The sequence below is a fragment of the Galendromus occidentalis genome, unplaced genomic scaffold (assembly GCF_000255335.2).
Source record: "Galendromus occidentalis unplaced genomic scaffold, Mocc_1.1 scf7180000075836, whole genome shotgun sequence".
In the NCBI taxonomy this organism is placed as follows: Eukaryota; Metazoa; Arthropoda; class Arachnida; order Mesostigmata; family Phytoseiidae; genus Galendromus; species Galendromus occidentalis.
In genome coordinates this window covers 174,584-196,444 of record NW_003803826.1, presented here as the reverse complement: position 1 = coordinate 196,444, position 21,861 = coordinate 174,584, and the positions used below count along the sequence as shown (strand labels likewise).

The 21,861-nt window shown below is 50.7% G+C and overlaps 5 protein-coding genes across 5 annotated transcripts; 1 reads left to right on the top strand and 4 right to left on the bottom strand.

Annotated features, from left to right (window-relative positions):
• The first annotated feature begins 5,584 nt into the window (after window positions 1-5,584).
• Window positions 5,585-7,393, top strand: Syn2 (Syntrophin-like 2). The gene is made up of 4 exons (XM_029112988.1): window positions 5,585-5,776; window positions 6,044-6,319; window positions 6,424-6,612; window positions 6,719-7,393. The coding sequence occupies exons 1-4, from the start codon at window positions 5,585-5,587 to the stop codon at window positions 7,391-7,393; spliced, it is 1,332 nt and encodes a 443-aa protein (XP_028968821.1).
• A 1,079-nt stretch (window positions 7,394-8,472) lies between these two features.
• RpL37A (ribosomal protein L37A) lies at window positions 8,473-8,846 on the bottom strand. Its single transcript, XM_003738213.1, has one exon. The coding sequence runs from the start codon at window positions 8,780-8,782 to the stop codon at window positions 8,504-8,506; it is 279 nt and encodes a 92-aa protein (XP_003738261.1). The 5' UTR covers window positions 8,783-8,846; the 3' UTR covers window positions 8,473-8,503.
• Window positions 8,847-9,465: 619 nt separating this feature from the next.
• Window positions 9,466-12,292, bottom strand: Uba3 (Ubiquitin-like activating enzyme 3). The gene is made up of 10 exons (XM_003738212.1): window positions 12,167-12,292; window positions 11,909-12,010; window positions 11,651-11,813; window positions 11,403-11,516; window positions 10,987-11,243; window positions 10,720-10,883; window positions 10,406-10,607; window positions 10,153-10,288; window positions 9,907-10,072; window positions 9,466-9,752 (listed from the first exon to the last, which is right to left on the bottom strand). Exons 2-10 carry the CDS (start codon window positions 11,953-11,955, stop codon window positions 9,667-9,669), a joined length of 1,335 nt encoding a protein of 444 aa, XP_003738260.1. The 5' UTR covers window positions 11,956-12,010; window positions 12,167-12,292; the 3' UTR covers window positions 9,466-9,666.
• Window positions 12,293-13,621: 1,329 nt separating this feature from the next.
• Window positions 13,622-16,458, bottom strand: LOC100905752 (monocarboxylate transporter 12). Its single transcript, XM_003738211.2, has 11 exons — window positions 16,302-16,458; window positions 16,126-16,206; window positions 15,828-15,959; window positions 15,601-15,716; window positions 15,320-15,476; window positions 14,973-15,131; window positions 14,679-14,819; window positions 14,503-14,583; window positions 14,260-14,385; window positions 14,037-14,149; window positions 13,622-13,912 (listed from the first exon to the last, which is right to left on the bottom strand). Exons 1-11 carry the CDS (start codon window positions 16,426-16,428, stop codon window positions 13,679-13,681), a joined length of 1,467 nt encoding a protein of 488 aa, XP_003738259.1. The 5' UTR covers window positions 16,429-16,458; the 3' UTR covers window positions 13,622-13,678.
• A 1,646-nt stretch (window positions 16,459-18,104) lies between these two features.
• Window positions 18,105-21,551, bottom strand: LOC100908059 (long-chain-fatty-acid--CoA ligase 4). The gene is made up of 5 exons (XM_029112990.1): window positions 21,426-21,551; window positions 20,514-20,736; window positions 20,130-20,342; window positions 19,770-19,936; window positions 18,105-19,661 (listed from the first exon to the last, which is right to left on the bottom strand). The coding sequence occupies exons 1-5, from the start codon at window positions 21,549-21,551 to the stop codon at window positions 18,447-18,449; spliced, it is 1,944 nt and encodes a 647-aa protein (XP_028968823.1). The 3' UTR covers window positions 18,105-18,446.
• Between the last annotated feature and the right edge of the window lie 310 nt (window positions 21,552-21,861).

Below are 21,861 nucleotides of genomic sequence, written 5' to 3'. Positions count from 1 at the left end.
CCAGAGGAAACTTTTCGTGACAATTCCTCTTCCTCGCGGTACGCGGAGGTGCAAACGTCAACCAAGTCACCCGAATCGCCTGCTGTAATAATTTCAATTATAATGCTGACAGCCGTGAGGGCACCTCGCACCCGTCAGGAGGGGATAGCAGGATAATCATAATATTATAGAGACTCAGGTAGGCACAAACATGCTGTGTCGGGAGTCGAGAGACATTGTATGCAGATGGAAGCCGACGTGTATTCCGGGTGATAATTTTTTAGAGCTTTCGTAAGCGAAGCTGCGCAGTCGAGGAAGCTCAATCCTGCCTGAGCTCTGCCGAGCTCGCAGAGTGCTTCCTCTTTTTGCGGCGGAATTGCTCAGGGGCGGAATCATGGTGTAAGCCTAGTCGCTCGTCCCTTCACCGACTTGCATTCATTTGAATCGGTGCGTCGCGTCGTGGGATCGGACTCACACCTTTACGCAATACGGACTTTTCTGAAGAAAAAGCAGAACCGAACTGAATTTATTCGCTGTCTCGTTCAAAGATGGAGCGATCGATGGCGCCGTCACAGAGAGTCTTTCCCTCGAGGAAATAGCGAATTGAATCTTGGAGCTCGATTCCCCCACAGTCCTCTGTCCCTGGCCATCGGCCACATGGCGGCTGCGGCGCGGCGTAGCCAGAGGCGCACGACAGCAACTCTCCCTCTAAGCGCGGAGCGCCCGCATTGCAGAGATCAAGAGATCCTCAAAGTGGGGTCATCCCCGTGCGAAACAATGCTTGCCCTCCCAACCCATAATCCGAGCCTACGCATCGTTCGCGGAAGTTGGGAGGACCTCTAGTCTCAATTAGAGGACTATGCTTAAACTTCGTTCCAATCAACCTACTCGAAAAGAATTCCAGAATCGAAGGAGGTCCCTCCCTCCGATCGGGGATTATCTATGAGGTCCCCACGATGAACATGGCCTTTGAATTCTTCCGCTGTTCTGAGAATTCTATCGGGATCCGGTGTCACCCTCCCTCAGAGTCTAGACCCTAGACGATGACTTCCACAAAGTACACCGGAAACTCGTATCGATTTGTCCAGCTCTCTCAATGCTCCGCTGATGGCACAATGAATTTCACCGAGACCCATGGAGACCCTTAATGAGTTCATGGGTCGACGAAGCTGGAGCTTGGTTAGCGTGATGCTGGTACCGCCACTATCATAGACAAATGACCAATCTCGCAAGCCTGAAGCGAGATTTGGGAACGGGGAATGAAGAATCCCCCTCATCGGAATGTTTCGCAGAATGATCCCAAGAAGAAAATCTCCCGCCTTTGGAATTTCGCAGCCTTCGCGGGTCTCGGAGACCCGACGAGTTGTACCCTTTCCGTGGATTGATCCGTGACGCGAGAATATGTTTATCGCGAACCGTCCCCTTTGGCGCCATTGGAGTTTCGAAAACCGACTATCTCCCTCGCCCCAGGTACTCTCTTCCATTTTTCCTCTCTGTTCTGTACGTATCATCCTCTTGCGGGGCCACACGCGCGCCGACGAGAAGCCCTCCGCCTTGAAGGCGTGAAATCGGCTTGTATGCTCGCCTGATTGGCCGCCTTATTTCTCAATGCCGCAGACATGACTGAGACAGCGTACAACTGTATGTATGTTATTCTGTTGAGAAACAAAAGATGTCATGAGACCGCGAGATGAACAGAAAGCCCAGTACCCACAACCTGCGTGAAGATACAGTGTGTCTGTCTGAGGGACTGGGAGACAATGATTTCCATGATCTTTGTCGCCGTTTTAGCGCAGTCGGGCTATCACTCCCCTTTGATTTCAAAATTCATGGTTTGATTGGAAACTCTGGGGCATTGCGATGAGTATAACATCGACCAGGCGACCAGGCGACGCCAGGCGACGAAATCTCAAGCGGAAGACGACGCCTTGAGCATTTGGAGTAGACATTTCGTCAATACATTGTTCGAGGACCAGACGCCTACGATTCATAAGTCATATATGGTTGAAGTCAGTAAGCGAATGGTGGCCATCTAAGACCGCCGGGCTTCGCGAGCGCTGACCCGGCGCAGCTCCGGGAAACTCGCCAGTAATGTATTGTTGCTCGGGTTCGTACACTTCAATGTTAAGGAGTTCACCGGGCGAATCTCTCGGAGGACTCCCAGGAAATACCCGAGCCTCCTCTACAAGGGAAGTCGTCCGTGAGTCGAATCTTCGTACGAGAGTCGAGGCAGATTCGTTCATCAAAAAAAGATCCTGAATTCAAAAGTGGGTATGCTCGCCAGAGGTTCGTGAATCGGGGTCCGACTGCAATCCATCTCTGGAATCCGAGAGCCAGAAAATGAGGGGGGAGGTTCCAACTGTTTCGGCAGAGGAGCCGACGACCGCCACTTGGCGTGATTTGAAGCAATTATTATTTTTCAGGGATTCCCTGAAGAGCCAACGGTTTCTACTCGGTGTGATGTCTGATCTCGTGGAGATACGGCTCACGGGGAATCCAATCCTGAAGATGCGCCGAGCTCCGCGCCTGATGTGACGTCGCCAATCGGAGCTGCTCATGCAAGTTGTTGGAGCAGGGAGTCTCCATTAAGGGGATAAGTTATGCAACGTCAACAAGGGAAGGAAGCCCATTCGTAGATCAGCTTTCCTTCTCCAATCGAAACCCTGTGGATAAAGATGGAGTGGATAGAATGCCGAGTGGACTATGCCTCGAGCAACAGCCTCCATCTTTCTTGGGCACGTATCTCACTCACCGAAGTTATCGAAGAGCGGGTGGAGAGAAGAGAAGGCGGCGACCAAGGCCGGAGAGTCCCGGGGAAGGCCCTATGAGAATCAAATCAAAGACACCTGTTTCCGAGAAGAGACTGGAAGCCGAAGAGGTGGACACCTCAATATCGGTGGAAGTTACAGACTGCTCACAAAACCGCTCTAAATGAAATAAACTCAGGACACCGGATCGCACTGGACGAGTGAAACTGAACTCTCGCGGGAATATTGCCGGGTGATCAAACCCCCAATCCCTCCATTGGGATGGCTGTACCGCTGTCATCTCGGAGCGGTGCCGAGAAGATCGACCGTAAAAGTCAGGGAATCTCTCCTTCCAGATCGGAATAGTCGCGAGCGGAAGGCTTCAAAATCGAACTCGACTTGAGCCAATCCAATCAGATCTTGGGACATTGGGACGGGGCGGAACGTAAGCAACGAGACTATTCCATACAGCATTTCATGAACCGGGGCAGAGGAGATACTTCGAACCACTCGGCGCACATCAGAGAGATTCATAGGCGAAGCCGTCGCGGGCCGATCAGTGAGAGGAACTCTTCTACAGCATAGATCATCGACATCATTCTCTTGACTCTCCCCTCTCCCATCGTCGACAGATTTGTCATTTGTCTTCGTGGTATTCACCGCGCGTTACTATTTCGAACAATCCCCATCGACCCGACAGACGCAAAATTGTACGCTGTCTCAACCATACATGCAGTCGTACAAAAGTACGTCGCGAAACTCATGCGAGCGTCTACCGCACAAGCCGAATTCCGCATTTACTCTCTTGTCATTATTTCTTCGTGAGCAGCGGCGAGCGAGCATCCACTACCTTACGATTCCTCTCACTCAGAAATATCACTCCGCCGTCGTCTTCTGAGCAGAAACGCGCGCGAAAGACTCTCTCATCTTCTTGTACCATATCCTCTCTCATATCCCAGCTCGCCTATCTCATGGCTCATGGTCAATGGCAGAAGGAGATGTGAGTCTTATCGCGTCGGCTGGTGCCGCAGGTCCGGTCACAGATCCGATACCTTCCCACGCGCAGGCGGGGGGAAACCCAATCTCCCGTCGTTCGAGCACCCTCCCTCTCGAGCAATCATAGCGATCATCATAAAGAAACGTCATATTTTATCATCGGAGAGATGGTGAAAGATCACGTTTCCGCAAATTCGGCAATACCTGGCTTAGATATTTGGTGGATTCTAACATACAGAATCAAAATCCTTATCGTCAACGAGAAACAAGGAGATTAGTGAAACTTGATTCTCGCCAGAAGAATGGAAGGATGGGTGGGCGATCTAGATTATTCCTTCAAGTCGGAGGATGGACCGTCTGATGACCCATTCCTCTCTAATTTGCTCGTGAACCGGATCTTCAGGGCGCCGAAGAACGATCCGAAGAAATTGGTCACGTCGGGTGTCATATTTCCCAAAAGCCCGAGTATCTGACGGATGAGACGACATTGAGAGCTGCCTGATGTCTCCCAGGCCATCACGTCCTCCGAGGCGTTAGGCCATTCAATTCGGGCATAACGGCTAGGCACAAATCGAATGGTGTACTCCCCGCTTGGGGCCGGTCGGTAGTGCATTCCGATACATGGTGGACAGAGAGTACTTCTTATCTGACTGGGAACAGAGGGCCCGTTCCGAACTCCGTACACGGATTAGATGGCATTTCCGCTTTGAATTCCCATTGTCTGTATCTGTGTATCAGTTTCGACCTCCGGACAGCGGGTCATCTGCGGCGGAAGGAAGGAAGCAAACTTTGGGAAACCACGGGATGAGACGGTATCCTCGACGCTTCCCCGATATAGAGGTCGATATGAGCCTATTTGCTGGATGTTTCCAGTGACCGATTGGATGCCCTCCTGCGAGGCAGCACAGACCGTTTTCTTCTCATCAGCTCCTCGGATTGATGAAGTCGGAACGACAGTAGTCAGGGGGGTTCTGACTTAGGGTACGAGGAAGTGCCTATGCCTGGATTCAACCTCCATTCATATCAGAGATCATCGGCATCATTGTTTCACTCTCCCACCCTTCCGACGAGCTCCGTTTTCGCGGAATTTCACGCTGTGGTGAGCTCTTCCCGCGCGTTCTCCGGGAAGATCATGCGGAGGACTGGAAGTTCTCCCCGTCAGGAGCACCACCGAGCGGAGGGATCGTAATGCCCCACGAGCAGAGTTGAAACATTCTCCCCGCGTTGCAGCCGAGATTCTCCACAAACACAGAGAGACGACGACGAGAACGAAGAAGAGCAACAACAAAGGAGCAACATAAGCAAGGCTCAGCTCGAAACATGGAGACCACTAGTGAGCTTTCGGAAAAGCTCACGTCAATTTCCTTTCGCAAGGCCCAGCGGCGGAGAACTCGAACTTCTTCGGTCTAGCACAGAGAGCTCCTCGGCACACAGGTAGGCTGACGTCCAGAAACAGGTTCCGAGCCGAACGAGCGATCGAATGGTCTCCCCGAGAGAACCCTTCACAATCGGTGGGAACTCAGGTCTCATGATGGTGAGATCCGAATTCACCAATACATCTTTCTGTCCTGTATGGAGTAGCTTCCACCATTCGAGGGGAAAGTTTCCAGATAGTTTCTGTTGCAATCAGAGCTCGAGAATGACTGATGTGGGGTTCTGAGTGGGAGAAAAAGTGGAATGCGAGGAGGACATGACAGGAGAGACGCTCGCGCGGGAGAAGAAGACTCGCTGCTTACAGAGCTTGACCCTCTCTATCGTTTCAATCTGGTTCTCGTGGTAATCGGAGACACCTTGTTCGCCGTTGCAGTGAATTTCGTAAACAACGTTACTTCCCGCTTGCAGATGAACACGACCATGTCGCAATGTGCAGCTTCCTCGGAGCCCCTGCCATCACTTCTGATACCGAGCGAGTGTCCCTTCAAATGAAACCTACGAAGATGTTCGTCTGCTCAGCGAACGGAAAGAAACGTCTCAATGTGCAGCTTGAATTGCGTGATCACAGTTTGCTCATCGTTCCGAATGGAGACTCCAATAGATACTCCGTTCCCAACAAGGTATGGGATGGTCTGGCACGCTTCCAAATCTCGGGTGGGAATTCGCTTCCCTAGTCAAAAGAACACAACGTATCCGTCGAGTTCTCGAAGTACTTTATGATACTTCGGAAGAAGCATCATACCGTAGAGGAGGAGAAGGCTAGCACTCCCTCTTTCGCAGCCAGGAGGGAGCGAGCGGGGACTGCTGATATAAGAAAAGAATGAGTTTGTCCCCGACCCCTACCGTCCACGACCTATTGGTCTGACGAGTTTCCAAACTTTTTACAGGAACGTGTCATCACTCTTTCACGAAAGCCTGAAGGTGGCTTCGGAGTCGCCATCAAGGGCGGGAGGGAGCACAACCTCCCCATTATAATCTCAAAAATTCTACGTCAAGACTCGTCGTCTATCAAATTGTACGTTGGAGACGCGATACTCAAAGTCAATGACACTCCCACCAGAGGTCTGAGCCGAGAACAGGCGACCGAGCTCCTCCGAAGCAGCGGTGACAAGGTTGTGCTGACAGTGAAACACTACAAGGAAGTCGCTGCGCTCCTGAAAAAGGTATTGGAGCATCCTGAGAGCCCAAGTCGACCGGTAATGTGCTCAACAGTCGGATCATCATCGGACGGTAGTCGGATCATTCATCAAGGTCTTCTTTTTCTCAGGATGAAGAGCAGGGCAAGTGTCTCGAGCTGTCGTTCGCCTACGTGCAAGAAATGGAGGAACAGCGAGCATTCAAGCTACAGGCGTCCAATTCGAAAGATGAGACCGTAGTGCAATGCTCTGATAAAGGGAACCGCGAGATGTGGCTCAAACTCATTCATGCCGCGGTACAGAGATGCAACGACCAAGGGGTCAGTGAAGTTTCAATTAGGCGAAGGAATAAGGAACATTGATCAACATTCCCACTGTAGGAGCAATCGTAGTCCTAATCTTAAACTTGGGTCCAATCATTTCCAGATCGAAGGGCTAAACAAAAACCTCGAAGAGGCCAACAAAGTTCACTGGATGGACTGGATCAGTAAGAAATGCTACTTCCCCTGGAATCGACAACGAACTCTACCGCTGTTCCTCGCGTTCAAGGGCGGCTCCGTGTTTCAGTTTGACCGAGCGCCGGTCAGTCTTGCTCAGTTCGAAGAATGTCAAGTTGTTTACAAAGCATATCAGTGCTCACTCCTTCCGGACACGGACTGTATCGACATGGCTGTCGCGTTGCGGCACTACGTCCTGGAAACGCCTCATCATTGTATTCGCTTCTCGCTCAATGCGACCGTCAGCGCCGCCCTGGAGCGTTCGTGGGCGCTTTGTACATACCTCAGCGTGATCACTCTGAGCAGCAGGACGTTCAGTGTGCACTTTGAGGGCAAGGCGGCATCGCTGACCATCGACTGGAATATGGGGTTCGCGCTTTACGACATCGCCAGCAAGGAGTACCTATGGAAATACGGTTTTGTTCAGTATCGCAGCTCGTCGCATGACGGCAGCAAAGTCAAGATGGTGTTCGGTCTCAAGGATACCGGACGCAAGAGTGAGGTCAATCGGACCGTCAGTCTGACGAGCGAGGCGCTTGCCAAGCAGTTGGTATTTTGCATCAACGCGTTCCTATCTTCGAAATCTGCAGCTCCTTTCCAATGATCGAGGAAGCAAAACGCGGGAAGACCAAGCATTGCTCTATCGATCTCGGTGGGGGATCGAAAGATCTTTGTTCGGTCCGAAAACTGCCAGAGTTGCTTGCACAAAGTCTAAGTTGATGGCGATTGGACGAATTCAATGAGCGTTCGGTTGTCGGCTGCGTCTGGTATCAAGTCTCCGGCGGCGCCCGATTTTTGGTCAGGAAGCTTCAGGCTAGCTCGGATCGAGTTCTGCCAAAACTATTATGCAAGGTACATTCGGAAATTTTTAGACTTCTGGACGTAGTTCTTTGGAAGTATTATCGGTCAGCCGGAGGAATCCTTCGAGCTTCGGGAGCAGTCGGTATCTCTCTCTCGATGCTCCTCTACGGCAGAGGCATCTCGCCAAACTAGTGCACACTTTTGTTTTTGCCAAAGCAGCGGCAACAACGCGGGGTATCTACCGGTTTTGATGCTTGAGATATCATCATCATCATTCAGCCTTTGAAATACTATATCACCTAGTCGCAGTAAGCATTGTGGATAATTAGTCACTGGGCGGTGAGCTGGAGTCAATCAGGAGGAGGAGGAGGAGGAGGAAATATTCGCTGAAAATTAGATTCGACGATTATCGGGACCCAAGAATTCCCAAAACCCCACCCGGCTTGAACTCACCTGGAAACCTAGAACCCACAGTGGACAGCTTGCATTCGTTGTGTTGTGAACCCACTCTGTTGCCTTGAAGACGGCGGATATACTGCATAAGTTCAATTGAAAGAATAAAGCTCATCCCAACGTCTATTTTTCGCTACATTCCGTTGTTCTCTCTTCCGACTGTGACCCATGACCCACTGATTCCGAAGTACGGGACGGGATCCCAAACCTTCAATCATCCGGATCAGGATCCCGCTCAGCCGAGATCTACCTTTAATCGCTGAAATCGAACCTGAGCCCAGAGGCGCACTCTACACTCCGACATTGCGTCGGGACCGCCGATCATCATCAATCTCACATAAGAGGACGGCTCCCCTCCAAATCATTGAAAAATTCAGAACTTTCGGAGTTGATGAACCCATTTCCAAGCTTCGAACAAAGAAGACACGGCTTTGTTTCGCAAAGGGAGTCACAGATTTATTTAGACCTCCTTGGTTTCACGAAGTCGACGCACTGATGACCTCACGGTGGCAGCGGCGGTGGTTGCGAAGACGTAAGCCCCGCCGGCGACGGTTTTCCTGCACGATTTACAACTCCAAATGCCGACACAGGTTCGCTTCATCGACTCCTTGCCACAGAAAGTGCACGTGTACTTGGCGTGCTGGGTGATTTCCACTTTCTTGACCATCTTACGCAGCGAGGCTCCATAACGGGTACCATACTTCCCGACGACTCCGACCTTCTTCGTACGCTTGGCCATTTTTTTGGGTAACTTTGCGAAGTTTTCCGCACACGATGTCGACGCGTGCTCGGCCGGAAGCGAAAAGGTTGCTGTCAGGCGCAGATCGGCTCTTGATACCGATCCGCAAAAGGAAACATCCGGGTGGCGGTGAAGCGGCCCGGCGATCTTGTTGACGCTCCGAATGCCGCGCGATTCCAGGCCGTAGCGACAAGCTGGATATTTTTTTCTCATATCTCGTATCTGCTTCGAGAGCAAAACTGTTCGTGTAACAGCGGGTTTCAACCATGCATTTTCCGATGAATCGAAACATTGCCCATCGTCTTTTATCCCCATTCTCATCGTCTCTCCGCTGTTTCGGTGTATTACCCTGCCAGAAAGCTGACGGGAGTTTGATCCATTTTAAGATTTTTAAGACTGACTAAGGGTTCCCGGTGTCAGCACTTGTCAGAATTCCTCCCTTGTCTCAAGTCCCGAGCCCTGATGGCGGGACTTTTCCATGCTTAGCCTCGCTAGACTAACTCAGATGAAGGTACGGCAAATAATCGTTCCGGTAGTACCCCATGTCCGATTCGGGGATATCCGCGATCCCAGAGAAAAAACTTCGAGAATAAAACTTCAGGTTGGAGCTGACCCGGGGCCATAGAAAACGGCGACTTATGCGATCGATGAGAGACTTGTAATGTACGGTTCCGTCTTGGAAGCATATAATTATCATTTATTCACTGTTGCGTTCTGTCACGTTCGTTGTCTCGCAAGCTTTCTCGCTGCAGTTCCTCGCTCTCGATACCGAAAGGAGTCAAACAGGGTTTTGTCCGGATGTGATGCGGCGAAAGACGAGAAAGAAAGAAACATTCAACACTCGGAGCTCAGTTCGCGGTTCACTTGCGACCGGATTTCTGAGATTATTCGTAACGAATCTTGAAGGTGAATCCCGTCGGAGATGTTTTGTCGGTCACATTCAGTTCTTGACCGTCGACGAATCCTAGCTCTGGAATGTGATCGAAGAGACGTTAGCTCGAGAGAAACCTCAAGCTCGTCTGCCACGGGGAATATTTCTTGGAAATGTTTGTTCGTTAATTCGTCCATTAATTATCGGCGCCATGGGTGGAGGTATCGCCTCGACCCGAAAAATATTCAACAACCTTCTAGAGTTTTGCTCAGATTCGGCTTCGTCTGATCCTCCAGCGACTTGATGCCGGGTATGTACAAGGTTTTCTGGCCTTCGTGCGTCGCCGTGGTTGCGCCAGGATTCGACATCTGATACTGCGGTGATTCTTTGAGAAAATCTAGAACGTCCTCCAGCGTTGCCTGGAATCGGAAACAGCGGTGAGGATGAGCGCCCGAGCTCGATTTCACGATCCGTACGTCAGACCATAGTGAGCTCTCACCGATCGCGGGAATCGCAGCATACGCGGCTTGATACTGCATGACATACAGTCCGCTAATCGTTCAGGCTCCAATACGTCAGTGTAGATACCAGCTGTATCGTTGAACATGACGTATGTCTTCAAATTCGGGTAGCAGCTGTCGGGAAGAGACATTAGAGAAACGAAGCGAGACTCTCTCTTTCAACCTCCCGTCAACCTTCCGTTCTCATTCTGTATACTTCGAAGAGAGGTGATCATCAGAGAGGAAAATCACCTGTAAGCGATCTTGAAGACTTCGTTGGCGCAGATGGCAGCGATCACCGCATTGGTCGAAGCTACCGCAGGTATGATGCGTTTCACGACGCCCTGAGTCAGACGGTACGTGATCCCGTGAATGCCGAACTGTGCTGCTCGTTCCAAGGACTTCTCGTGGATCCAGAGTATGTGTTCCGGGTTGTCGCCGTCGATTTCGGTCTCTGAAAGAGCCTCGTTGCCTCGGTACTCGTTCGCGTCAAAGAAAGACGCCCGAGAACTCATTCGTTACAAGCCTCGTCGCCTGAGGATGATATCGAATGCTGGGAGACGTACCACCGAAGGGTTTGTCTTTCGGCCACTGTATTAGCTTGACGTATTCGATGCAATGCTCGGGCAATCTTGGTGTTTGGGCCAGTGTGCACATGGGGAAATTCACCGCCGGTGGATAGAAGGATAGTGTGCATTCGATGCACGCGGTAATGCCCGGCGCCATGACTCTGGGGGAATGAAAGTTCCTCGTAAACGTTCCGCATATCGAATACGAATGTGAGCCCGATACGAGATAGATATCGTGATCACCTCTATAATTGAAACCCCTACCTCGCATTTCCCTTAAATCCTTCAGTTCCGCCATCGACAAGCGGGTGGATGGTCTCAGGCTCGAGTTCCTCGTGGTCATCGTACTCCAGCATTGAGCATAGGAGTCGATTTATCCACCTGCGAGGCGCTATCGCATCCAAACCGCAGACGATGATGCTAAACTCCTTGTAGAACTCGGCGTCGAAATCCTCGATTTTCGCATAGTAAGGTGTGACTTTCACTCCGGGTACCCGATTGTTGATAAACTCAGCAGCTACCTGCTCGTGGAAATATAATTGAGGAGGAAACTCCCGCGTACGTAAGGGTCCCAATGTACGTGAGGGTCTCGATTTCGCGGCATTAGTGGAGGGATAGACTCCCAATCAGTATCGTGATCGCCCGGGAGTCGGTAACTGAAAATTCGATCTCTCCATTACCTGGGCCTTGGGTCGGCCGATGTCTTTCTCCCTGAAGAGGAACTGCCGATTCAAGTTCGACAGATCGATGGTGTCCATGTCGATCACCGATATGTTTATGAATCCCATCATGGCCTGAAATGCCAACCCATTAGAGCAACTTTTTCCGCCCGCGCGAATATCTGGATGCAGCCCGGACCGATGAATGCGAGCTCTTCGAGGAAGCTCCAAGAAAACGGGCGGGGCAATGGCCGTGATGGTTTGCTCACCAGATTTTTCAAAAGTTCACAGCCGAGACCGCCCGCTCCGATGACGAGAATGTTGCAGTCTTTCTGAACCGCCGGCAATTTGCCCTCTTCGAATTCGGGCATGGACAGAGGTCCTGTACGGTTAAGGATTTTCTCGATATCACTCCATCGGGAAGGCCAGTGGCTGAGGAGAGCGTCGATCGTTATGTTAGCGAGATTCATGCGGGAAAATTGGAGACAATCGAACAGTATATATGGAATATAGCGCTCAATACTCACGAGCTCTCCGTCGTCGATTCTGACGCACCCTGATCCATAGCCTCCATAGCAGCAATTTTTTCTGCACACAGAAGAAACTTCTTCTCCTTTGTCCTGACGATCCTGAGACGGAAAGCTGTCATGAGGCGCCAAACAGCACAGACGGTACATTGGTAATCCAAGGGTGGGAATATCTTGTCGATTTGATTGATGACCTACAGAAGCGACAGTCATTCACGAATGAGCCTCTCGAGGCGATGGCTCTGAGTTTGAGCTTACCCCCGAACTAGTGGCCACGATGTAACTCCAGAGTTTTCGGTCCAGAGAAGAGGGACGGGGAAAACCGCTGCGGTTTCAGAATGTTCCGTCCTCTTTGTTTTGCAGGAAAACTTCGTCTGCGCGCGAACGCCGGTGATCGCGGTGCCCCTGAGTCAGAATCTCAGTCTGTAGAGTCTTGTGATATCGCAAATTGTATACAGCGTTCGCCCCGGCCGAGATCGGTATGCGATGGTCGGAACCGGTTCCAGTCCTCGGTTGTTCAATCAATGAATGAATGGTGAGCGGTATTAGCGATCAGCTGATCGAGGGCTCTCCGTCTCTCTGCTCGGAATTTGAATTTACCCGCCAAGTGGGAGGCGTAGATTTCCCAAGGTGCGTTCTGGATTCCTGGAACTTCATCGCCTCGTCGCTCCATTGCAATCCAGGAGAAACTCTGTATACGGCTCTCGCTCGGAGAGAGTAACTAGGAGCGGGTCTATCACGACCAAGCGCGTTCCTTCAGCTCGTTGCTCGAAGCTGCCGAATGGAGAGATATAAAATAGACAGTGGCTCATCTACTCGGAATCCACTGGTACGGTATTCTGTGGACCATGTCTCCTTTTCTCACATTCGTCATGTATTCCTCTCGCTGGCGGGGGATTCATTGACTGGAAGAACGCAAGAGCTCATTTCGAGAAGCACGAACGATCAAGGGTGTGCAAAAAATCCGCGCTAACGCTCGGGACGAGAAGTCTCGGGCATGATGAATGATGAGTGTCATGCTCAAATCAGAGCGAGCTCAGGAGGTGGGATATTGGAAGGAAGTCAAGAAACGAGTGGTCGCCGTCGTGAGGAAGTTGACGAGTCGCGGGCTCCCGATGAGGGGTTCGAATGAGCTTCTAAAGTCGTCGCACAATGGGAATTTCCTCTTGGTATTGGCGATCCTCGCCGAATTCGATTTCTCCTTGAAAGAGCAGCTAACAAAGCATGGAGCTCAAGGCAGCGGCAAAACGAGTTTTCTCGCCTCGACCACCTTCGAGGAGATCGTGCGAGTGATGGCTCGGAAATGCAGGCGATTTTGTGTATCGAGTCTTATATGGACGAAGCCATCTCTTCCGAAGACACAGTCGAGACCTTTTGTGGTGGGAAGCTCCGCAAACGCCTTTGAATTCATCGATTCCATCTCCATCATCACCAGCTAGTACGGTCGCTAGTTCATAGTGTCCAAGCATGAATCGCGTTTGTGCCGCGGCCGCGCGCCCATACATGAATATATTACATGTAACTAATATGTATATGTAAATGAATACTTGGACAATAACGGTCTTTGGGAGGTGAAGTTTCAAGTTTCTTCCCAGATGATCCCTTCTCCAGATCCCTTCTTCCTCGGGGCGGAATCCACTGGACATGGTGGTCTGGCTGCTGTAGTTCTCGACGTGATGCTCAATCACTCCCAATCTAAATGACCATCTTTTCTTAATTCGAATGAAACTCGCTTCAATGCGGGTTTATTTATTTTATTCCGTTCTCAATTCAAAGTCTTTGCTCGAAAGTTTCTTCAGCAACGTACGCCAAGTTATCTACCGCAACCGACATGCGAGTCTTGACGTACAGTCCTTCGGGTGACGAAATGTTGGAACAAGCGGAGAGCATGGAACCTCGGCGAACAGCCTCTAAAGCGGTCGAGGGTGCCACAGCTGCGGCTGCGCTGTAAGCGGCCGCTTCTCTCGTGCTGAGCTCCACATCAGACTTTTCCTCTTCCGCGCCCTGCATTGTGTAGGTGTTTTCTCTCAATTTCATAACAGGTTTCGCATCGACTGAGATATAATTCATGCGAAGTCCCACCGAACGAGATCCAGCCCCCGGATTGGAATAGGAATATTCGGCCCACCTGTCGTCTTAGGTAGATGAGGAGCCCGATCCACATGAAGCCGGTGAATAAACCGAGGGAGGAACAGAACCAAAACATTCCATCGTAGGATTTTATATTGTCCCGGAAAAATCCTGAAATTGATTGATCGTAAGCAACGCTTCAAATATCGAAGGCTGAACGGGAGACTCTCGTCGCCCTGTCATCGATGTCTTTCAATCCTCGATCAACAAAGATATCTCACCGAAAAAAGTGGGTTTCAAGAAGAAGAACATTCCATTAGAAACACCGAGGATTGCGAAGGCTATCGGGAGTCGTTCCAGCCCGACAAAGTCTCCAACCATACAAGCGAACAACACCAAGGAGGTCCCTAAGAACAAAAGGAGTACTCTTAATTGAGATGTGCCCTCGAAATCAGTTTCCGAACTCCAATCACCGGTTGGAACGATTCTATTCTTATTATTATCGCTTCAAGGGGCGACATTACCCATGAAAAGACCCATGAACAGGATCGCGCACACCAACGAGGGGTAGTCATAAGAAAGCGGCAGAGTGGACAACCCCACGCCTGGAATAGATGAGGTACGTCCAAATTATCCTTCTCTAATCCAGGTTGCCTATTCGTCCTGCGGCCTATGGTTGAATATCTCGATCGACTCTCACCGCACATGGTGTAGGAGATCGTGATCAAGTTTTGCCGTTTGATGAGACCCCGATCGCAGGCGATTGGCATTATAACCCGTCCAATGAAATCAGCGACGGAGAACCACGGTAGGAGGTCGACGGCTTGCGTCAAAGTGCAACCTAGAATCGCAAATACCTACTTCAAAGGTTCTCACGCTGTCATCGTATCAGAGCTCGGGAGCATCGTAGAAGGGTCTTCTCGACCATCGACAGGAGATGAGACCGAAATCTCCCAGATCCGCGACATGCTATCTTGTCGGTCCTAAAATTCACCTTTGTCCATGGCGAAGTCCACGAGAGTAGTCATAAAGGCATCGAAGGCCCATTGAAGAGCTATGTTCGAAATGAGTAAGACGTAGAAAGGAACTGTTGTCATCAAGGACTTTATCATGTCGAGACTTACTCCCCTCTTCTGTGTGCTGTCGGCAGCGACTGGAAAGATCGGTATTCGCCATCATTGCGTGGAGCTGAGGATCCCCATTAGAGTCAAAAGCCATTAAATGTCCGGGACAGGTAATTCGGCAAACTTTCCCGAACGACGACATCCAAAGATTGCTACAGTTATCGATTTGGTCGGTTTCGAGAATACTATATTATAGTCAGAGCTTGGAGAAGCCTACCTTCCTTCTTCATCTGAACGATGTATTCCGGTTCGTAAACCAACAAACTGAGAACGAACATATTCAGCAGTATGCCTCCGAGTGTGAGGAGCACGTAGTTGAACGCGAAAAATCCGCTCAGCCACAGGAGCAATGTGGGGAATATGACGGAGGCTAACTGATGGGAGTCGGGCTCATGTTATTCCGCCGTACGAAGCGCTTACTCGGAGCTCGCAGTCGATACGAGTCCGGGAGAACCGTAGTGTAACATACGGTATCTGATTGACAATAAGAATACCCACGGTCGAGCCTCCATATACGATGCCGAAAGCGATCGCGCGATATTCTACGAAATGTTGAGTGATGAAGATATTGGTCGTAGTCAGAACTAGCCCATTCCCGAGTCCATAGACGAGACCTGCCAATTTGAGGGTTGAAAAATGTTTCATCGAGAGCCGAATTCGCTCCTTGAAGCTACTGAAGTCTCTCGTTCAAGGCGGAGAGGTTCATGTGCCGAGGTTCGACAGACCCATGGTGACCGTGAGTTGGAAGACGTTCTGTGCAATTGACGACAACATCATGCCAGAGGAGGCAATGAGCGTCCCGATCAAGAGGAGAGGCCTCGGGGAGTACATCTGACACAAAGGTCCCGATATCACACCTGAAATAACCAGGAAATTCTTATCTGCAAAGCTCCAGGAAGAAAGTCCCTGCCAATTCTTTAGCGAGGAATATTCTACGGCTCGATAAAATTCAATTTGTTTCCGGCGCACAACTCCGCTGCTGCGTAGCGTGAAATACATACATATGCGGAAAAAGGGTCTCACCGGAAAGATGTGTCACCGCGCCGATCAGACTCAGAGGCCATGACGCTTCCCCGCGTGAAACTTTCATCGTGTCCATAATTCCTTCACGGAGAAAGTTCGGCCCATGAGCTTCGATTCTACGCGGAATGCCATGGAGCACTCCTGGCGCCTCGACTGAGTGATCAGTCCCTTCTTACCGATGTACAGAAATCCCGCTGAGCGGAACCCTGACGATGACATGCACAAGACGAGTGTCAGTAGGGCAGCCGTCATGAAACTCCGCCGGGAGTCAGGCCCCGTCGCCGGAATCGAAGAAAAAATCATTTTGTCGCGGGATCTCGATCTATTGACCTCTAAATCTGAAAGACACATTCGTCCATTGTGAGGAGAACACTCGCTGGGGAAATGATGAGTTGAGGTGATCTCGGAGGTCTCGGTTCAAGCTAGATCAGCTTTCCTAAATGTCCTTTTGTCTGAGCTCCCTATGAAAATTCTATCTTTCTTCCGCTAATATATTGATTTACTTATTAGACGCACTCCGCTATAGTGCCCCAGGGCGGTAGCATAGTCATGAGCCGAGGAAAAAGACATGCACACGAGCAAGATAGACGCCGCGCAACTCCACATCCGTGATGGAATTTGAACCCTTCTCGCGACCTCGTGTCAGGTCGAGAGAAAACGGATCACGGCGGGACGTAGCTATGGGTTCCGGTGGGAATGTACCGTAGATGTTATGTGTCCCGTGTACAAGAAGATCCCCTGGTCCGGCCGTCAGAAGCGAATATCATAGCATCGATGAGCAAACTCGTTCCTTTCGCATCGCAGTATTCGGCGACCCCTACCGCGTGAGATTCGCTCAGAAGACGGCTTCTACACGAAAGCAAAGGAATCGCTCGCCTCCGACAGTCCGGTCATATGTACTTCAGTGCACCGGCTTCGTTTCGTTGATCTCGATATCTCTCTCTACATGCATAGTGATATTCCTCCTCCACGAGATATTGTTCCTTCCGGTGGTCTCCTCCGCAGTTCCGGAGGAAATTAGTCGGACATCGGAGAGAATCCGAAAAGTCCAGCTCAGAACTAGGATCGAGGTTTTTCATTGCTATTTCGTCAGACTCACCGAATCCGCTCCGGTGAATGACGGAAGTTCCCCTGTCGTTTTCCTCCAGGAGGGCGCGAATCGCCTGGCATGAACAAAAAGGAGCTTTGTCTCGGGTCTGGAGGTTCGATCCCACTTTTCAGTCAACTCCAGATCAGCTGCATGTTTGGAGTGTCTTGTAGACGTTCGAAAGATCGCGGGACCCGCAGTGGGATGCGTCGGGCAGACACAAACTTTGGAGTAGGTGCCGGCGTCCCGAATCCCAAAACCCTCAATAGTCATTTTACGATCCGGGGCGCTTTATAACACGCTCTCAACTCTGTCGTGGGCTCGATGATTAGAGTGGCCGCCGTCGGGCAGAGCTCACTATTGACTTTTGAAGCGCCCGCTCTGTCTCGTAATGTTCTCTTGATCTTCGCCGCGATTCAGGGTCAGCCCGAGTATCGTGAACTTGCGAGAATTGGCAGCAGCGAGGGAGGAACTACGCATCGCGACGGTCTGGGGAAACTGGCCGTCCTCGACTTCGCTCCGAACAAGTCGACGCGAGATTCGAATGGAGCTCAGCAATGGGAATCACGGAGTGGAAAGAATCGAAATTATAGTTCTGGAGATCATCGAGACAAGGCAAGTTGGTCAACTCGGAATCACCGAACAACATGGTGAGGAATTCGCTCCCGGGAGCGATGATATGAATGTCGCGCAAAACTTAAGCGGCTACAGGCGGGGGTTCTCCCCACGATTTCTTCTCGCGTTGCTACTCAAATCTCTCGCTGCTGACGTCCCACATGACGCGGAATCTTGTTGACTTGCATTCATTGGGCGCTTCTTGCCACCGCTTTCTGGCGGAGGAAGGTCAGTCCTATCCGGAGGACGTCTTCGAGAGCAAAAGCCGGAATCTGACTTGAAATCAAGCCTCAGATATTTATTATTTATCTTCATTATTTAATTGAGCAATTCTCACTTTGAAGTTATTGTTCATGTGCATGCATAAAACAACACTTGGGGAAATTCGAGACGATCTCAAGAAGAACACTTGCACGGGGGGATCTCGTTCCGATCCCTTTTTTGTTGCACTTTTTTGTTTCCGCTCAGAAACTCCGACAATCCGGAAGCTATAACGACTACTACTTTCACTACTGCTGGACCCGTCGGACGCTCCGACATTGATAACGTCAAAGCCCCAAAACAATACGCGGTCCTGTCAAATTGTTCTGAAATATCGGACTTCTGCCTTTTTTCCTTCTCAAGTAGACTTGCTATACATCTCATCGATGTGCTTCTGATAGTAATTAGTGATCTGCTTTCGTCTAATCTTGAAACCCGCCGTGACCAAGCCGGTGTCCGGCTGCCACGATTCCGAGCACAGCTTGACTTTGGTGGGAATCTCCATTTTGTGGAGCTGACATTTCTTCGAGTGCTCGTGGATCTCCCGCTTGGCAGCGTTCACGATCTCCGGATCTTCGCACATTTCCTCGAAGGACAGATTTTCTTTGTTGAGAGTTGACGCTAGTTGCTCGAGATATTTTTCGTTCGGAGCCACCAGCGCTATCAAGTAGGTATGCATCGAGCTCCCGTATACGCACACGTTCTCCACAAGAGGACAAGACTTGAGTAGCGCTTCGATTTTGCCGAGCGAGATGTACTCTCCGAATTGCAGTTTCACTAAATCTTTCTTACGGTCAATGACCTTGACGGTTCCGTCGGGGAAGACCTCGGCGACGTCGCCGGTATAGAACCATCGGGTGCCGTCTTCCACCTTGAAGCATTCTCTCGTCAGCTGTTCGTTCTTGTAGTAGCCTTTGGAGACGGTGGCACCGCCGACGACGATCTCTCCGCGGGGGTTGGGTCGATCCGTACTGAAATAACCCCCTTCGGGCCAATCGACCAGACGGAGTACTGTTCCTGTCAGAGGAGCCCCGACACAGCCCAAACGGGTGTCGGTCAGCTCGGTCCCACAGGCTGCGGCTGTGGTCTCTGTCAAACCGTATCCTTGCACAACGTCACAGCACAGGATGGCTTTGATGAACGCGTGGGTGTCGGCAGGGAGAGGAGCGGATCCGGTGGCCATGACTTTGATGCGTCCTCCGACGAGAGCTCTCATCTTGCTGAAGACCATTGCGTTGAGAATCGGCGTGTCGTACCCGAGTTTCTGCCAGAACATTTTGTACGAAACCGCGTGCTTGAAGAACATGTGAGCAAACTCTCCTTTTGATCTGGCGACCTCAGAGACGCTCTTCCGGATTCTGTCAAGGATCAAGGGCACCGAGGCCATCGCGGTCGGCTTGAGTAAGGTGGCGTCTCCCTTAGCTCCGGCCTTCACGCCGGTCGATTTATCCGTGAGGGTGAGAGGCGACGCGAATCCGATTCGCAAACCGAGGGAGAGCGCCACGATCTCGCTGCATAATTCGAATATGTGCGCCAAGGGCAGATAAGCGATGTAGGCATGTCCCGGATCTCCCTGAAAATGAGAGACGTGATGAGCTCAGCTCCGAAATAAATTTGTCGGATACGGCACGTTTGCGAGTGGTCGCGAACGCTTCCCGCGGACGATGTTGAGATTCTGGACTCGCAAATCCCCGAAGCATTCGATGGAACTTACGCTGGGCATGATGGTCTGGAAACCGCGAGCTGTGGCTACGATGTTAGACTGGGTTATCATCACCCCTTTCGGAGTTCCAGTTGAGCCACTCGTATACATGATGATCGCTGTGTCATCGGGTGAGGGGGTTTCGCCTAGAAAACAAAGAAAATTGAATTTCTGCCTCCGTTGTCCTGTAGGACACCGCATCAGATATTCTGATATGAAGACCGAGGTGCAAGATGAAATTGCGCATAATCCGGAACACCGATAGGAGCTCTCTGATTATCAATGGGCAACGAGATTCAACACAAGGGAGCCTATGATGAAGTTTATGGGAAAACGCACCTCGCAGTTCCTGATCGGCCTTCTCGCCCAGGGTTTCCAGCTGAGAGAAAACGATGAAATGGACTCCACTCGGGAAGACCGGCTTTTCCTTCTCGAGTTTAGATTCCATGTATATCACGTGCGTCACTGAGGGCAGCTGCGGCAATAATTTGATGACTTTCGGCAGAAGCTCCTGAGACGTGATGAGGTGAGTGATCTCCGTCTCGTTGATACCTGTGCGAGATAGATAAGCTCTTCCAATAATCGCTCTCTAGAAGTAGACCGTTCGAGAATATATTTCGCGAAACTAGTCCGGTCGTGGCTTGTAGGAAGAAATTCTCATCTGAATCTGCTTTCAGTCTCGAGAGCTTCGAGGTATCGCGCATATCACACGAGAAAAATTACCGTGAATAATTCCTTCTTCCCCCAGAGTGGCATATAGCGTCACGACGGGAATGTTGATTCGAAGACATGCTTGCGCTGATAGCATCCATTCCATCCTCGTTTCAGCCAAGATGCAAACGTTTTGCCGAGGGCGGACGCCGAGCGACATCAAACCTTTACCGACGAGATCGATTCTGCGATCGAACTCGCAGTACGACATCCATTTGTAGTCGCCTTGGATGATCTGGAAACAATTATTGAAAGCTTTCAGAGTGGCGCTCTTCGACGCGAAAACGTCTTTTCCGTTTCCCTCTTCAGTCGATTCTTCGAAACAATCAATTTTTCAATTGCAGGTAACTGCTGGAGGATTCGTTCCACGGCGGTCTGATGAGAACAATCGTCAAGCGGTTAGACCAAGCTCCGGAGGATCTCATTTTGATTTGGACAACTCTGGTGAATGACAGGAAGTAGTCAAGCTGAGAACATCGGCGAATCGACTGCTCGTATCCAAGCAAACAGTCTTCAATTCTCGGCTGGGTTTGGTAGTCTCATGATTCGTAATTGTTCTCCGTCTGTTCCTCTCGATGGGAAACGCGTTTCCGAGCACAGAACTTATTCTGAACGATGAGTGCCAGAAAAGTGTAACTTCTGTTTTTATGAGTTCTACTTCTTTCCGCGCCGATGGCTGAGTGCGCTCAAGCCAGCGAATCCGCCGTCTGGAATTCGGGCGAACGAGGAGTCCCTGTCCCTTGGAATGGGGCATTCTCTACTGTTGATATCATACTGAACCGGAAAAACGAGATTACCATGCGACCGAACGAAAGAAACAGAAATCAGAATTGAGCGAGACACGGCAGAGAAAAAGGAAGACTTCCATCATCCCCCACTGGTGGGCTTTCTGCGCAATATCTCCGGAATTCCAGACTGGCTTACCTTTTTGAAAACTTTGCCGTCGGGCTGGACCTCCTCTTCCGCGCCGAAACATTCCCTCCAGCCGAAGCAGAGCTCGTCTCCGTACAGGCTTATGGATTTTCGCATAAGCTGGTCGACGGTCTTCATTCCCTGGTACACGACTTCGTTGATCTGGTCTATTCTTCGGGTGTACGGGCCGGCGGGTGAGGCACCGGGTACATCGTCAACCTCCGAGAACTTCACGAACCTTAAGAAGGAAAAGAAGGATTATTCCTCGGCAACTCAAAATCAGTTTGAAATCCGATGATTCTCGAGCATAGTCCGGACAGTGGTGTTTCATTAGCCGTCGGTGAATGTCCCCCGGGCATCTGATCCCTAAACGCAACGATTTGGGGAAGCCGGCGACAACCGTTGCCATCATCCTACATGAACATTTGACCGAGTGACACGCGATTCC

Coding starts and splice junctions, on each gene's coding strand:
- LOC100905752 (XM_003738211.2), bottom strand. CDS start 16,428: ATGATTTTTTCTTCGATTCCGGCGACGGGGCCTGACTCCCGGCGGAGT. Junction 15,477..15,600: donor TCGTATATGGAGGCTCGACC/GTGGGTATTCTT, acceptor GACTCCCATCAG/TTAGCCTCCGTCATATTCCC. Junction 14,820..14,972: donor GGACTTCGCCATGGACAAAG/GTGAATTTTAGG, acceptor TTGCGATTCTAG/GTTGCACTTTGACGCAAGCC.
- Syn2 (XM_029112988.1), top strand. CDS start 5,585: ATGTGCAGCTTCCTCGGAGCCCCTGCCATCACTTCTGATACCGAGCGA. Junction 5,777..6,043: donor GATACTCCGTTCCCAACAAG/GTATGGGATGGT, acceptor AACTTTTTACAG/GAACGTGTCATCACTCTTTC. Junction 6,320..6,423: donor TCGCTGCGCTCCTGAAAAAG/GTATTGGAGCAT, acceptor TCTTTTTCTCAG/GATGAAGAGCAGGGCAAGTG.
- RpL37A (XM_003738213.1), bottom strand. CDS start 8,782: ATGGCCAAGCGTACGAAGAAGGTCGGAGTCGTCGGGAAGTATGGTACC.
- LOC100908059 (XM_029112990.1), bottom strand. CDS start 21,551: ATGAAGACCGTCGACCAGCTTATGCGAAAATCCATAAGCCTGTACGGA. Junction 20,737..21,425: donor ACGGCAAAGTTTTCAAAAAG/GTAAGCCAGTCT, acceptor AATTGTTTCCAG/ATCATCCAAGGCGACTACAA. Junction 19,662..19,769: donor AATGCTTCGGGGATTTGCGA/GTCCAGAATCTC, acceptor TCTCATTTTCAG/GGAGATCCGGGACATGCCTA.
- Uba3 (XM_003738212.1), bottom strand. CDS start 11,955: ATGGAGGCTATGGATCAGGGTGCGTCAGAATCGACGACGGAGAGCTC. Junction 10,608..10,719: donor GAAAGACAAACCCTTCGGTG/GTACGTCTCCCA, acceptor AGGCTCTTTCAG/AGACCGAAATCGACGGCGAC. Junction 10,289..10,405: donor GTCTTCAAGATCGCTTACAG/GTGATTTTCCTC, acceptor TCTTCCCGACAG/CTGCTACCCGAATTTGAAGA.